We start from the raw sequence: 17334 nt of genomic DNA, 5'->3' as shown, positions 1-17334 counted from the left end.
TCTCTCCTTTTCTCTGTAAATCTATCTTTCCAATAAATTAAAAAAAGCGGCAGCAGCAGCAGCTCTTGTCTTGGAGATAAACAGTTTCGTTTTTGAAGGTCAATTTGTCATAGTCAGAGACCAATTTCTAGAAAACTAAGTAATGATGACTGACAATTCCCTATCATTTCACAGAAATTGAATTTTAGGCAAAATACCAAATAAAAGAACTTAAAAGATAAGATGACTTTAAATGCAAAGAAAAAATTCCAACTTGAAAAACACAAATTTGCAATGTATTTGGATTTTCAGATTTACACATTATGTATCAATTTCATGAAATTAAATCATTCACTATCTAATAAACATAGTGTAAAAAAGTAGGCTTTCATAGAAATTTGTCTTAAAATGTTTTCTTTTTTTCCTGCACACCCCCCCCCCAAAAAAAAAAATGTTCTGCACCTAAAATGTTGACATATATCTTGTTAGAGTTACAAGCCAGTCTGGATTATCCTAAAATCTGCCAAGATCAGCAAAATTTTACTTCAACACAACAACTGGCTAAATACTAAGATGAAATGGACACGAAACAGCTGAATGGTGCCTTATGGCCATTTTAAGGTATAGAGCAGCCGGTCCTGTATATAAACTAAAATTGAAATGTCAATGAGCTAATCATAGGTTGTGGCTAGGACTTGTTTTCCTTTTTTTTTTTTTCTTTTTAATACACTGGTTACTCAAAACCATGTCAATTCCATAACATTGCAAATTGCTGTTGATGTTATATTGGGACTCTTAATTGACTGTGATGATATTCTGCCGGCTCAAACTTCAGACCAGAAAAGGTCTCCCCAAGAATCTGTTCAACCAATCTGGACAATAAGTAGCTGGACTCTATGCTTGGTATATGTTTGCAATGAAAGAATCTTGATTGAATTTGAACTGTAATACTGCATCAAGGTGGAGGAATCCACTGGGGGGAGGGGAGGGGGAAAGAGGGGGGAATTCCCAGAGCCTATGAAACTGTCACATAATGCAAAATAATTAACAATAAAAAAAAATCAGTTATAAAGCACAGGAAGCTATCTTTGTAATTTTATGAGATGGTATGTGAATGATTCTTTTTCAGATTTAGGACTTTTATACTATTTTATATGAGATTTAATTAAGTTACTCTTTAAGGCTCCATCAAATGACCAATGGGCACCAATAAGACTGCACATAGAATAATCACAATCTATTTATTAATAATAATCTATTTTATAAGCAGGAAAAATGGAAAGTCAAATGGAAAGAAATCAAAATTGGTGTGATGCTGGTGTAAGAAAAGAAATTGGAGCTGAATCCAAAGGAGAAGAAGAAATGGAAGAGGATGGACCAGGGCAGCAGAAAGAGGAAGATCCATATATCTTTGCCGAAATTGATGACAGTGAATATGACACCATCCTGGCCAATATGAGTATCAAGAAAAAATCTGGAAGTCGGTCATTCATTATAAACAGACCTCCTGCCCCTACACCAAGACCCACACACATCCCTCCAAAGGAAGAAACCACACCTTACATAGCTCAAGGTAATGTGCTATTGTGGTCTTTATAGATTTATTGTTAACATTTTGTGTATCGCAAGACAGGAAGTGTAGAGAATAGGACTAGTGTTCTAAAACTCCCATGATCAAAATGATCTTTTCATGATTTGTTATCAGTTGGTTTCTTAATTTTGAAAATTAGTGAATAAATATTAGTGGGTTTGGTTCTGGTTGTGTAGTTGTGTTTTGTAGTTGTGTGCTGGTGTTTTGTACTTGTGTGATGTTGTCCTGTTGTGCTGTGTTGTTGCTATTATGTTGTGGTGTTTTGTTGTAAGCTCCCAGTAGCACTAGTTTTCACTTAAATGTAGTGTAGAATGCTGAGGTCAGATCCTGAGAAAACCTGAAACGTTACCCATCAGATGCACAATGTCCAGGCAAGGAATTATTTCTGCCTCATTTTGTGCCTCAGTTCCACATCCAAGCTACTTCTGTTCAGTTTCCCTGTGACTAAGCCTCTCAGCGCAGATGATTGCCACATTTTGGGTCACTGCAGAAGGAATCTGAGGCCCTACCAACTTTAGAATTCCAACCCATCCCCACATTAAGTTAGGGAACTGGGATTGATGTCCTTCTCATGTATCTACATACTGATTACATTAAATTATAAAATCCTTCTCTTGAGAAATTATGTAAATTCCAGATATAACAAGAGTACAGTTTGTCCTATACATTCGTGCATGTATAGGACCCTTAAAGAACCTCAAAATCTTGATCTTCTAAGATATTTTAGAAGTTGCGTCTTATCCACCCATGCTAGGTCTGACACCTTCAACACTTATAAAACATGTTTCTAGTCAAGTTATACAATATAATTTGTTCTTGTAATATTTGAATTATATGGAGATAAGAAACATTTTATAGGGGTTTGCAATTAAACACATAGAATTGTTTTTCTGCCCACATTACAAATCAGTGTAAAAGCTGGGCTGCAAATGAAGTCATCAAAACCAACTTCCATTTCTAACATTTCGACATACTTGCCTACTCTTGTGTCAGTACCTAATGGTTAATCAGTTTTCTCCCGCAGTAGGAAGGGAGCAGATCTTCAACTATTTCTTTAGAGGGGCGGGGAAGTTCGTCACATTTCACACACAAGTTCTTTTATCGCATAGTTACTTTTTCATCATATTTAAAGTGCATCCACTAAATGGAATTGCTACCATTTCCCAGAAAGTCATTCATTCAATTATAGAAATAATTGTCCCAATTCTTGCCTAAACAAAGAAGTGGTATATGTTAGGATATCCAGGGTTAATATAACCAAAAGGATGCGAAGGAGGGGATGAATGGATTATGCAGAATCCCAAGAAACTCAAATATAAGTTGCTTTAGCAAGTCCTTATAATAATTAGGCAATTTTGTTACAATTTTTCATTCATACAACAATCTTACATGGCTTAGATTAATATCATAACTTTAAAGATAAGGAAACTCATGCTCAGCTTGCCCTAGTGTCTTCCTGATGATGATTGAACTAATTGAACTATGAAAAAGGTAGGATTTGAGCCCAGAAGAGTTTAACTCACATACCTGTGCATATAGCAACACAAGTGTCCCTTATGGTAGTTACTTCTGGATTACTCATTCATATCTATTTTCCCCTTCTAGTCTACAAGATCTGTGATGAAAACCAACCTCGCCTAGTTTTGGCCATTATTGTATCCCTGGTGCCAAGCTCTGAATAAACAAATGATAGAAGCAATCAGAACCACATCAATGTGGTTGTAACAGAGGGTATCATTAACACTCTGGAGGATTATCAGAAGACTACATTAGTCTACTAAATTCAAATTGCTTTGACGATGTGTAACAATGAAGGAAGAGTTCTATTTCCACTATCCCCTTTGCCTAGGAAGTATAACTCACTACTACATAAATAAACCAAATTTGTCCTATTTTAGACAAAGGTTTTTAATTCTTTATACTATTTCTGTTGTGTTAAGACAAATCTTAAGCAAAACAAGAATAACTCGTTTTTCTGCTATAGATGTGATACTTTTGTCTCCTTGTAATATCAGAAGGGTTCAGGTTCAGTAAGCTTCAAGAACATGGAGGAACTAGTAAGAATTTGTTTTTTTTTTTTGATAACAGAATTCCATGCTTTAGACAAATCAAGAATACAGAGCAACAACACAGCATGGTGTAGATAGTCTCGTCATAAAGGCATATCTATAAATCATGCAAAAAATATCATGGGGAAACATTTTCAACATCATAAGATTGAAATATGGAAAATTATCTCCTCATTAATAGAAAAATGGTCCTTCAGAATCCATGTGGTTGATCTGGGGTCGAATATAATTTCCTTTTCAATTTTCAATTGCTAGTGAGTTGCCCTTGGCATTTTGTTATGCAACAAAGTTGAATGTGACCTTTTTGAGAGCTACTCAGCTACTAGGACCCCAAAATGTCAAGTAGAACTCAGTTGTTCTCACAAATTTTCCACTTGCAATCCATTTATAATGGAACTGATCACATACAATGCAACTGAAATGCAAAAAGGAAAAGAAGGTCCTTGTAGAAATGCTTAGGAATATTAATCTGTATCATTGTGAATATGACAGAATAGAATGGCCTCTGTCCTCATTTGTAAAGAATTACAGTCGAGTGGATTCAAATAGGTCTTAGATCAAATTCCACCTCTCTGCCTGGGTGACCTTGTCCAGACCATTTATCTTCAGGGCAGAGTATCGGATACTGCAGGTGCTCTCATAACAGAGATACGTATTTCTCTTTGTGTTGACAAGCCTAATGTTCCTGTTGTTCTGTCTCCCCCTTTCTTCTGCTTGTGGGTTCCGGTGCAGCTCTGCTCAGGCAAAGTCATTCTGATGTCTGTTCATACTGTCCATTGACGGAGACAAAAGCTTCCTTTGTAACCCACTTGCTTTATGTTACGCTTTCCTTCTTGCATCAGAACAGAAAGATTCCCTGGATCCTGCATAGACTCTGACACCTGAAGAGAGGGTTTTGCCGATCACCAGTAAAAAGTGTAGTCCTAAAAATGATCAACTTTTCTACTCTCAGTTCCATTATGTTAGTGAGGATAGAAGAAAGCAGTAATCAACTGTGAGTTGACATTAAAGGATTTGTGTTATGTAAGAAAATAAGCATAAATATTAGCAAGCACTTAAATGTCCAACGATATTCACCTTCTTAAAATATGATGCCTCTATATTCGTTTTTGTTTTGATGCCTCTATACTCTTAAAAACAATCTTTAGTAAGAAATGTACTTGACCTACAGCAGTTCTTGGTTGATGCTGATTTGCCTCCAAGAAGACCTTTAGGAACATCTATAGACATCTCAGTGGTCATGAATACTGCTTGGTGGCATCTAGTACGCAGAAGTTGGGATGCTGCTACATGCCCTGTAGTGCAAAGGCTCCTTCTAGAATAAAGTAACTCCTCTGGCTGAAATATTACTAAACTAATACTAAGCATTATTTCAAAGGTGAACTCATCATAGATTATAAAATCTTCCAGTGGCTTCCTTAGTACCCAAACTACTCTTCGTAGAAACAAGCAAAATACTAGGGATTTTATTAATGAATTCATTTACATAATTTCCTTATTGAACACAAATGAGCAAAAAGAGAAGTTAAAGCAATGAGTCATGATGAAGTCTTATAGAAAACTCCCAGTCCCAGACTATGCAAGCAACAGATGTTCGATATTTGCTGTGTGCCTAATACCAAGGAAGGAAACCGCCCAATACTGATAGGATGTTTGTTAATAAACTTATTGTAGTGGCCACAAGCTGTGATTACATAGAATCCACATCCTACCTGTCCTCTCATAGAATTACCAAATTGCAGGATGAGAAACATGTCTAGAAAATGAATATTATTGGCATCAGGAAAAGATAACTATGAAAAATTAAGTTCTTTAGTAGTGGAGAAAGTAATTTATACTGAGAATATCCACATTTTTGGACAGGATCTTAAAATGTCTTTTACAAATTAGAAAATAGATGTCTTCATGTTAGGAAATTAAAGAATTCATTGATAGTGCCATTGAATAATATACTATCTAAACCTTTTCCTTAACTCACATTTATGCCAACTTTCCATCTCTGCCCATCTCTAGAGGAAGCAATAACCATTTCATTGACATCTTGGGTCTGGCTCACCATTTACACATTCTCCCTGAAATAAAAAGCCACAACTGGCATTGAATATCTTCCTTAGCTCACTTCAGTAGTTAACAACCTAAGGAAAGTTTCCAGGGAAATAATAGCCACACTGCTGCTGCCCTGTACAGGATTGTTTTCTGAAAGCCTAAAACAAAATTCATAACATGAGTATTTTGTCTTATATCAAATCTCTAGTTTCCAGGATGAAATTCACTGATAGCTCTAGAGTGCTAAACAGCATTTCATTTTTCACCTATAATGGAAATGCAATATCAAGGGGGTCATGGTTTACAAATCACATCTTCATGAATGCTATCGGCTATTGTGCAGAGTTCCCATCACCTCACTAACTTACATAATGATTCAAAATACAATGATCTTTCTAAGAAGGGCTGTACTTGAAATATGCCACAGATAGTGGTGGGAAGGATATTATTCCAGATGCAGCCTAGGATGACCAATACAATGTGTGAATGTGCTATATTTCACCTCTTCTATTCTGCTGGCTCTGCTTCACTTAAATATGAACATTTGATACTGTATTAATTTTTACCACTCACTGTCACTCCTGTTCTAGAGAAATTTTTTCTTAAACCATTCCAACAGCATTTAAAATAAATGGTGGTGTTAACTGGTGTATCTATATTTGGGCTTGTTTTAAAGGTCATAACTTGATTTTCTTACTCTGTGGCCTTCAGTGAGGGGATAGTGCACTGAGATTTTGGTTTACATTTCTGAAAACATTGCCGTCTAGTAACTTCACACTCGTTTATTAGTACATTCAAATACTAGTCAGTCTGGACTATCTTAGAATGTTCGTGCTGAAATGTGCAGAAGTCTAAAATCCAGAAAAAGAATGATTTGTTCCCATTTCATAATTATCAAAACAAAGACAAAAACTTTTATTCCTTCCAAATGTGTCAGTTTGGTAAGCATTCTGGCATACACAATTTTTCAAAAAATTCATAATATAAGGAGTGTATATATATAAATCTGAGTGGCCTACAACTCCCTCATAAATTTTATATTTACTTCCTATAAATGTTATGTGGGATGATTGAATATTGTTATAAAGATTTTAGAACAAAGATTTTACTGGTGTAATTTAAGAAGTTTCAGCTAATCTGAACCATAAAAAAGGAAAGTTAAATTCTAAGTCTTATAGCTAGTGGTTTTTTTTATTAGTCATGGGGAATGTGTCCTTGATTGACATGTGCTTCATGGATTCTTTTGATAACCTTGCTGTTCCTTCAGCAAGTAAGTTCAAATAAGTCTTTTCCTAAGATTATATTTGCAACAACCACCTAACTACATGATGAAAAACTGCGTCTGGCTGTCTGCTATTGCTAATTTGGTTTCTGCTAGGACATTTCTATCAGTAGAGAAGGGATACAGTTGGAAGTCAATGAGGAGGAATTCTACAGTCCCTCATCAGGCAAAGGAAATTTGTACCCCAAGGTCGTGACCTACACCTCATTCTTCTTTGAAAGAATTCTGTTGTCAGCCTTTTCACAATTATAGCATTTAGAACATCTGTCTCCCATTCCATTACTCCAACCCTACCCTATCTCAATGTATTAATCTAGTAACTTAAATGGACAGCTTAATATTTATTTTATTTCATATTGGGTAACCATTTTTTATCAGAATACATTCCAATGAGGTATAAAGTGTAATGTTATTTTTATAAATTAATTCCAAAAATGCTGAAAATAGTTTCATATACCCTGCAGCTTCAAAATGCAGCAGAAGAATCTAAGTTACCAATGTAATTTTATTTGAAAAATTTGTTTGACTTGATCTTTGGATTCAGGTCCCTGTTCGTACTAATGATGCTAGCCCACAGCTTTTTTAGTCTTAGAAATTCTTATAAACTAACAATATCAGCAAAAATTAAAGCCTACAATCTTGAATGTTACTAAAATTTCTAAATAGCTGCAACATTGAGACTTTCAGAGTTAACCAATGGAAAAGTAGCCAAGCACCACATGTAAAACTGCTTCTAATATCCTCTAATATATCTGCATGCCAAATATACTTCAATACATTTTGCTTCAGAAAAAATGTAGACCACAAGCCCAGAATTTGCCAGATATATTATGTATGTTTCCCAAACACTAAGTCCAAAACCTGATTCTCAACCATAATTTATTTCATGTGTATAGCTTTTCTTAAATACCTCATTGTTTGAAAATATGTTTGCATCTCCTGAGAATAGCAGAGTGGCATCCTTTCTATTTACAGCAGTTGGTTGTTTACATCTGCTTAATAATTACTGATTTGATACCACTTGGGGCATTTTTAAGTTAAAGTGTCTTCTGGATTAATCCAGCCCCAATCTTGATACTAGACTGGATTAAAGAATATTTAAACAAACAATATTAAAATGAAAGAGATCCATGGTAACAGTTGGAAGTTTTCTCCCAAGGAAAGTGATGAAACACCACCCAGGAGTCTCACTCCACTTGTCTTAGGTCGCTTTCCCGGGGAAACAAGAGAAACAAGCAGAATAGAAATCCTCTGTCCCTGTGCCTGCTTTGAGTAGTTACAAAATGCAGACACCAGGATGGTAAGGAGCCAAACATTAGCTTCAAGTTTAAGGCTGGAGGGTGTAAATCACATCTCTACCTACACTTCCAGGATCCTTGCAAAATTACTTAGCCCTTTCCTAGCAAGTTACTTCCACCACCCCCATCTGTATAAACACATTGGACTAAATCTCCCAGGCCTTTTCCAGTTCCCAAACCCTGTAATTCAGACTGCCCATAAAGAATAAATATAGCTCTGGGGTGTTCATTTTCTAAAGTAAAGTTGTAAACGGTCCGGACTTTTTCATTAACAAATGCCAGCAGCTATATGGAACTTTGTGGGTGCTCAATAAATACTAAACGATCAATTTTATCTTTCATCTGCAAAGTGGGGTGAGTAATGCTGACTTGTCTCCCAGATTTTGGTGTGAGAAATAATAAATGAGAACAAAGCACTTTTCAGATAATGAAGTAATTCAAATGAGCTGCTTTAATACATCTGAGGTCTGGACAGATGATGCAAGAATAAAATGTCTTTTTTATTATTGCATCTGCAAAACACAACCATCTTTTCATCTGTTTAAGAAGAAACAGTCATGACCCCTTGTTTATCACCAGAAAGTCAGCTTGACTAGTTTCTGTGCTAATGGATTTTTTCATGTGAATTTAACATTCATCAGTTTTAACAAAATGCAGTTTTTATCTTTACCTGATATCAAAATGGAATCATATCTTGATTGAGCCAGTTTAATGAGCCATTCCATTAGTATTATACTACTCTATTCAAGGAAAATGCTTTTTGGTATGACTGATAAGCTGTACAAATGAGAAAATTGCCAGTTTAATAATCCTCTTACTCAAAAATAATACAATTCAGGAGTTTTTGCCTAGGAAAATGATATATTGCAATCAAGCTTCCTGCAGATCTCCACAGAATGTTTTCTTTTAATGTTTATGCACAGTAAATCAGATGCTTTTTTTTTTTCAGTATTTCAACAGAAGGCAGCCAGAAGACAATCGGATGGTGACAAGCTCCACGGTCCTGCTAAGAAACAAGGTACTGGCACTAACTTCAGTCTGGTTAATAATTTCTAAGTAAGGTTTAAAGCAATACTATAAAAACTGAATAAAACCTCCTGGGACAAAGTAAATTGCTGACATGTTTACTTCATTTTACTCTTAAATTCTCTCACCCAAATCAAATTTTGACATAATAAAATTAGTGCATGAAACTGTATCAATTCACAAAGGCAGGAAACGAAAGGCCTTGAGATAGTTGGTGATAATGATGTTGATGTTGTTATCAGGTCTCCAGGAAGGTCAAATAAGATATATTCTGTAGCATGTATCAGAGGCCTCAATTTCATGGACCCATGGAGGGAATCTTCTGGAAGTGAACTTAGTGGGAGGGGTAGGTGATTGATTGCCCAGAGGCAGACAGAAGGGATTTTCTCTTCACCACACTGCAGGCCAATCCAAACTGATGCCCTTCTCTCACAGTTTGGAGGACTTTGACACTTATATGATAGCATGTAAGCAGTGGTTTTTCATGCTTATAAAAGCTGAACATTGTAGCAACAGAATTATCTCACACAGATCTATTCTGTGCCTCCATTTTCCCCTGAAACATGTTTCGTTTTGTAAAATGAGACTACTGTAACTTTCTTTCCTGACCATCAAGCCTGGTTTAAAGTTCAAATATGAAAAACAAAAAAAAGTAAATGGAGACAGAGTTAATAGGTAACATTAGCTGGCTCTGGTAATTAATGAGCATATTCAGACCCACCTTTGAAATAGTTCTGGTCCAAAAATCGTACTAACTTTGAAATTGGTACCGGGACATTAAAATAAAACAAGGCAACCTTTGCATAAGTAGATGGTATGGACTGCCATACTCAGTTTCCTGTTGTGCCACTGTGAGGATGGCTGTAAGCAATGGATGACAGCATCTCTTAACACCCATTGAACTATTAAATACAAAACCTCAATACACCTGCTCCTGAGATGGTTTGTCTCCTCCCACAAAGCTGTATCATTAAATCAGTGAATTTTAGCCACCATTTACTGTGGCAAGTCCTGTTGCACTTAGATTGTTATTTCAGTTGAGAATATGGATGGTGTTTGAATGCAACAGATAATAAAGCTGAGTTTCTATATTCCCATGGAACATGTGAATATAGTGCTTGTAACTTTACATGCCAAAAATATAACAAAAACAAAACAGCAAAAAACGGGGCTGTTGCTGTGGCATAGACTAGACCTCTGCCTCCTTCCTCAGCATCCTTCTGAGCACCAGTTCTTGTCTCTGCTGCTCCACTTCCCGACCAGTTCCCTTGCTTGTGGCATAGAAAAGCAGTAGAGGACCCTGCATCCACATGGCAGACCCAGAAAAAAGCTTCTGGCACCTGGCTTCAGATCAGCTCAGCTCTGGCTCTTGCATCCATTTGGGGAGTGAGTCAGCAAAGGAAAACCTTTCTCTGTGTGTCTCCTTCTCTTTGTGACTCTGCACTTCAACTGAGACTAAAGAGGTTTGTAATACAAAACATACCAACAACAACAACAAAAACATGTTCTCTACTGCTGGGTCTTTCTTTGGGGTGTAGGGGCAGAAATTTGCTGGCTTTTGTTTTTGCTTTTGTTTTTACAGTTTCCAATTTTAATCTCAATTTTCTATTTTTGTGATTTCATATTTGAAGGGCAAGATAACACTTTTAAAGTCCACTATTATCTTCCCATTTTGCCTTTAGCTCTACTTGAGCTAAATCTCCATATGAGATCCTTGCACAGTTAGCACCGAAACAGTTCTTGCAGGATTCAAGTAGACAGGATTATTCATATATGGACATTTATATAACCACACAGCTTTGGGAAGAACAAAGAGTGAAGATTCTTTGATCTCTTTGGGAGAATAGTTCTATGAAGCATTTTTTCTCATAAATGATTTAAATATCATATCTTTAATTGCATTCTGTCAGAATTTTGGGGAAAATGGGAAGGCCACAGGAGATGAAGGTGACAAATACATAAATCTGACAGAGACCCTGGAAAGCTCGGGTTATCATTCATCCTACAGACTGGACCAGAGACAGCAACATAAAACACCAAATTATTATTTCATTATTCTGCCGTATGTATACAATGACATTTTCCTTGTCTGCCCAGAAAAAAACAGGGCACAGCGGAGGGGGTAGAATGGTAAAAGGAAACAAGGTTTAATTATTCAAAATTACATTGGTTTAATATCTCCCCATATCCTGTTACGTAATTTGTCTTATCTGGTGATTTTCATGAGGTTTTTGAAAGTCTTTGGAGACAAAAAACACATTTGGAGACAAGAATACCTATTTTTTTCTCAGATTCATATATTTGAAAGGCTGAGTAACACGGAGGATGAGGTGTGAGATCGTCAACCTCCTGGCTCACTCCCCAGCTGGCTAAAATGGTCAAGGCTGCCCAGACCAAAGCCAGAACACTGGCACTCCATCTGTGTTTCCCATGGTGAGGGCAGGGCTTATGTACCTGGGATAACGTCTGCTTTCCATAGCACATTAGCAGGGAGCTACATTCTAAGTCAGGCACCCAGGAAGCAAAGTAGCACTCAGTCTAATATGGTATGCTGGCATCACACACAACAGCTTAGTTTGTCCCATAGTAACAGCTCCTACTAAAAATTTTAATTGCCTTTCATTGGATTATTTTTTGGTTCTGTATTCTTAATACATTTTATCAAAGACATATCTGGTTAGCTTACAGAAATTTTCTAAGATTCCTTGTATCTTGGCTATCAATAACTTAACAGTAATTTCTATTTGCAAGAATTAGGGGAATGTCATGCCTTATGAAATATTTTTTAAATGACACCATGAATACAATCTGCAAGTAAACCAAAATCGAGCAAGAGAAAAATATATGTAACTGGAAAGAACTGGAGATAGTTTGAAATGAAAGAATTAAATGCATAGGAATTTACAAAGGCTTATTCTATCCAACCATGTTTGTTTAAATTGTTTCAGCTATATTGAGCACTCAATACGTGGAACATACAAGGCGATCAAAACTACATGATAATGAATGATAGCAGGCATTGTGGCATAGTGGGTTAAGCCACTGCATGTGACACTGGCATCCCATACTTTAGCACCATTTTGAGTCATGGATACTCTGCTTTTGATCTGGGTCCCTGTACAAATACTTTGCCCCTTCCACCTAAGTTTGAGACCTGGATACAATTCTAAATTTCCAGAAACAGCTATAGGTGACACAGCCCAGTACTTGTAGCCGTAAAGGGACTGAACCAAAGGAGGGAAGATTCATATCTCTCCCCCCGTTTCTCCTTTTCATTTTACCTGTTCTCTCATTTTACCCACACACACACTATATAGATATATAGAGATATAGATATATATCCCTCTCTGCTTTTCAAATAAATATGAACATCTTTAAAAAACACAAATTAATGAATTCATAGATACTTTCAAACATCTTAGGATTTCATGGGGCAATGGGAAAAGCAGCTCCTTTACCAATAATGGTGTCTTTGTTAGGTGGAAAACAGCAACTGAAATAAAAGGCCTGTGATGAAATTCTTGTCCAAGTCAAGATGTTTGAAATAGACAAGTTCTCTAAATGTCAAAGAAATTACTTATTTCTTCCACCATATAAGTATTTCAGATGCTGCTAAGAGATTGCCAGGAAATTACATTATTGCCGCATCAAGGAATTTTCTGAGGAACAGAGAAAAAATTAATTGGTACCCTTTTCACGGAAATTCAAAAATTTATTCAATTTTATTTTTTTCATCTTGGAAAAAAATGTGAAGAAATTGCTGAGGCCTTTGGATGACAGACAAAATTTTCCACTGAAATACAATTAACTTTCAAACCAGTGCTCCCACGTTAATTTTTCAGGTGGAATATGCTGCACTGCACCTTACACCCCTTCCCAAAACCAAGGCTCCTAAGACAGTCATGAGTTTTCTTGTCAATGTTATAAGTCATTAGAAGACTATAGTGAAATATGCGCAAGTCAGAGTGCTGGGGGAATCAAAGGGCACTTTCTTGAATTTCATGGAACTGTCTGGCTGATTGTTCCTGCCTCACAAAATCAAACTGTCAGGTCAACAGTCAGTGTCACACAGCCTTTTGGGAGGATATGGGATCTGGGGAAACTTCACGCACAGCCTTTGCTATCAATGCCAAGATCAATCTTATTTTACTAGAGTGTTGCCTCAGCTTTACACATGCAATGGATGAGGCTCAGGTTTCTTTAACAGATTACCTCCCTATATTCATGAATTCTAGCCACAGCTCTCAGCCACACACTTGAATAATGAACCTCATTCAGGGTGTGCTCTTGCTGTCAGGCTTGGAGACCAAACCATTTCTTCAGGGAACAGGGTTAGGTGTGTAAGAATTGCACAACTAATAACTCATGCCAATTATGATTCATCTCCAAGACAGCTAAAAGAATTATTGATAGACCTCCTGAAAATCGGTTACGCAAGCTGTACCTCACACAAGAACTGAACGCAGAAGAGATGGGAGTATTCACCAGTAATAATCTCATAACCAATATATAAAAACAAAATCCTAGGCATGATGGGGTAAGCCCCTGCTACAACACTGGCACCTGTGTTCCAAGTACAAGTTTAAGGCATAACTAACCCATTTTTTCTTTTGAAGACTTACTTATTTTGGAAGAGTTACAGAGATTGAGGGAAAGAGAGGAAAAGGGAAGGAGGGAGCGGGAGAGACAGGGTGGCTGTGGGAATCTTCCGTCTATGATTCCCACAGCCAGAAACCCAGAGCTTCATCTGGGTCTCCAGAGTGGCAGGGGCCAAACGCTTAAGCCATTTATGCTGCTTTTCTTAGGCCATCAACAGGGATGTGGAACAGAAGTGGATCACTCAGGAAATGGACTGGTACCTATTTGAATGCCAGCATCACAGGCTTCCGCTTCACCAGTACACCGAAACACCAGCGCGTATCTGTCCCACTATCACTGCAACTCCACACTGCTGTGCCTGGGAAGGGAGTGGAAGATGAACCAAGTTCTTGGGATCTTATCCCTCTTTTTGGAGACCAGAATGGAGTTCCTGACTCCTGGTTTCACCCCGACACAACACTGGCTATGGAGAGTACATGGGGAGTAAATCTCCACCCTTCAAATACTTCCTTTTTAAACCACACCAAAAGAAAGTGTATATTTCAGAGGTCACATTGTTTGCATAACTAGCGTCTAAGTATGTTACATTTCAAAATAAACTACACAATATAATTTTTGATGGCATTTAGGAGCATGTTTTCTATACAAATTCCAATTTCCAACTGTTCCTTAATATATAAATGTATCATTTGCTACAAATGGCTTTTGCTGGTATAATTCTGTTTACATTGCTTTCCTCTGTTTGAAACAAATTTCTCTGAAGTCAGTTCCATAAATCATGATAGTCGTGTTATCCCCCCAAAAAGTGAAAAAGCATGTGTATTTGTAAAGATAATTCTAATATATTTAAAACTTAGATAACCAAATGTTCTTTGCTCAGAAATCTTATCTACTTGACCCCTGAAGAATTCAGTCTGCAACACTTGATTTTAATCCCTTCTAATTCTTCATTTCAGACTACCTAATATTGCATGGTTTGTTTTGTTGAAGCTGAAGTGGAAGAGAGAAGTTTGCATACCCATGAGGAAGATAAAGAATAAATCTTTTATGTGTTCTCTAACTGCCCAAGGCTGTAGTAGTTTGACAAATGTTAAATTGCAAAATTTTCTATAAGCAGGAGACCTGAGGAAATAGGAAAGGTGTTACCTTATGTGGGGAAAAGAAATTGCTGATCTCTTCACCATTTTCATCAGGTTGTTTTTGCCAACACTGGCAAATATAAATAGAAGAAAAAGAACATCGTCAAAGTGTGGCCATTTGTGCTACATAACAGAATAATGGTTTCCGTTCCGTTTTCCATTATAACTTACATTTCCATTTGTTATAATGCCTTCACATTTTTTGGTCAAAAAGAATACCTGGGGAAATTAGCAAATAGCTGGGTTCCTGCCTAAAATGGCAATAGGTTAGTGGTCCACAGTATGGGCTCTCAGAAATGAAAGCAAAGAAAAACCAGTATGAAACCCTTAATAACGGTGAGGAGGCTGGCAAACAGGCTTGAGGGGATCTAGAACTCAGGCCAACTAATTCCAAGGTTGGAAAAAAAAGATGAACCTAAAGAAAAAAAATCTGTTTTCCACTGCTTGCTGTTCTGACTCTAGCTTTGATGAACAAAGGACTACTTTGCTTTAATCAGTGCCCAGGAAGCCCTGCCTTTGTTTCTACTGCACAAATGCTAATCTTGAATATGCCTAAGCTCTGCTTTCTCTAGAGCAGAAGTAAGTAGTCTCCCCAGTAGAAAGTGAGTCACGGGTGGCCAGGGTCCTTTCTTTAATTTTCTGGTCTTGGATGCTGCATAAAGTTCTGTGATGGAAGAGGGATGATCAACAAGAATCCTGTTAGTGATTCTTCAGGGACTTAAGTACAAAGTGCCAGGGCATCAGTCTCTAATCTGTGTGGCAGAGCCACCAACGGAAGCCTGCTCTATTCTGGGTCCTGGCATCGCACATTGTGGTCCACAAACTAAGAAAATCCGACATGAATGTGAGGAATAGTGCCAAAGAACAAATAAACACCAAATATCTGGAACAATGATAAAGTCGATGTGCTTTCTTTCAAGAAGGGTGGAACAGGAGTAAAACATATAAAGTTCAAAAACGCTCCAAATAATGAGAAACGAAATTTCATCATGAAGACTAAGGAGAATTCTGCTCCTGGGAATTTTTACTTAATAAGGTTGCCAGAAATCTCAATGTACTAAGCTTACCTCCATTAAGATAATGGAAAATAGATGTACACAAACAGACACAGAATTTTTCAGCTACCAATTCATAAAAGTGGAATATGAAGGGGCTTTTTGGTTTTTTACAACATTTTCTAGAATGTTCTAAAGCAGTACCTATAAATTATATACATACATATATATATGTAGTTTTGGAGTTTATATGAAAATACCCAGCTTTTAGGCTGGCAGATAACACTAGTGATGATACAGTAAAGCCACCAATATGAAATTTTCAAAAAAAACTTAACTCAGCCAAATTGAAAACACATTAAAAAAAGAAAAAGCATCAAAAGAGGTGTAGGCAGGATCAGGCAGAGATAGAAACAAATGTGCTGAAAGATAATATAGGTAAATTGGTAGGATGAGATTAAACATGTTATAAAGAAAGAATTGAATGGCAAGAGAAAATGTGGGTGAAAAGAAAACAAGGCCCCTAAAATTTCAATAAGTGAATAAAAATCCACATTGGTCATAGCAAAAGAAACTGCCAATAGGTACCAAAAAAGCAAAATAGAAAACATTCTAGAAAAGTGTTTTGTTTTCAACACACAAAGATTCAAAACCAAAAAAGGTGGAAAATAGAAATTCCAATGCATGTATGCTAAATGTTTAACAATAGAATAAAAATTTCAGTGAACAACCTAGTTAAACAAAGCTTGTAGATTATGTAAATATATAACCCAGAAAAAAGTAAGCAAAGCTACCTATGATTAAAAGAACCATAGCAATTCTTTTTAATTATAGGGATGAAGAAACCATCTTGAACTCCTGAGGAAATTAACTTAGAAGCTATTAACTTAGAAAATAACAAATGAAAATCCACTTCAAAAGTAAAGAATTGGGGGGAAGAAAAACAATGGACAACATGCTAGTTCAAAAAGTGATTAGTTCAGGATATTTAGATGTAAGCAAGCATTCTGCTCATGTAAAATTGAGAAATATTAAGCACAGTTTCTAGTAGGCCATTTTTTGGAATGAGTTCTTATACTAGGTTCCAACAGACCAGAGCAAGCCAAAACAGTCTCTCATACTGAACACCACATAACCAAACTACATGGAGACAGACACATGCCACAACATAATAAGTTTTAATGAATGCAGGAGATTTCAGTCTGCCTGATTTGAAGATGAGGAAGTCTCTTTTACCGTAGCCTTTACAAAGAAGTAACCAGAAGCAATCTGATGGTAGCCAATCCACTTTTTTAAAACTTGCAATGAAA

The 17334-nt window shown here is 36.7% G+C and overlaps 1 protein-coding gene across 2 annotated transcripts in view; it reads left to right on the top strand.

Moving 5' to 3' along the window:
- Nucleotides 1-17334, top strand: part of BANK1 (B cell scaffold protein with ankyrin repeats 1) — a 279826-nt gene that overhangs the window by 246089 nt on the left and 16403 nt on the right. The window contains exons 10-11 of one of the 2 annotated variants that reach the window (XM_058666993.1): nucleotides 1250-1552; nucleotides 9215-9283. In XM_058666993.1, the coding sequence (XP_058522976.1) occupies nucleotides 1250-1552; nucleotides 9215-9283 (372 nt within the window). Of the gene's footprint in view, nucleotides 1-1246; nucleotides 1553-9214; nucleotides 9284-17334 lie in introns of both variants that reach the window. The other variant, XM_058666992.1, reaches the window with a different exon arrangement.

This window comes from Ochotona princeps, chromosome 7 (genome assembly GCF_030435755.1).
Source record: "Ochotona princeps isolate mOchPri1 chromosome 7, mOchPri1.hap1, whole genome shotgun sequence".
Lineage (NCBI taxonomy): Eukaryota > Metazoa > Chordata > Mammalia > Lagomorpha > Ochotonidae > Ochotona > Ochotona princeps.
This window is presented reverse-complemented; position numbering and strand designations above follow the sequence as displayed.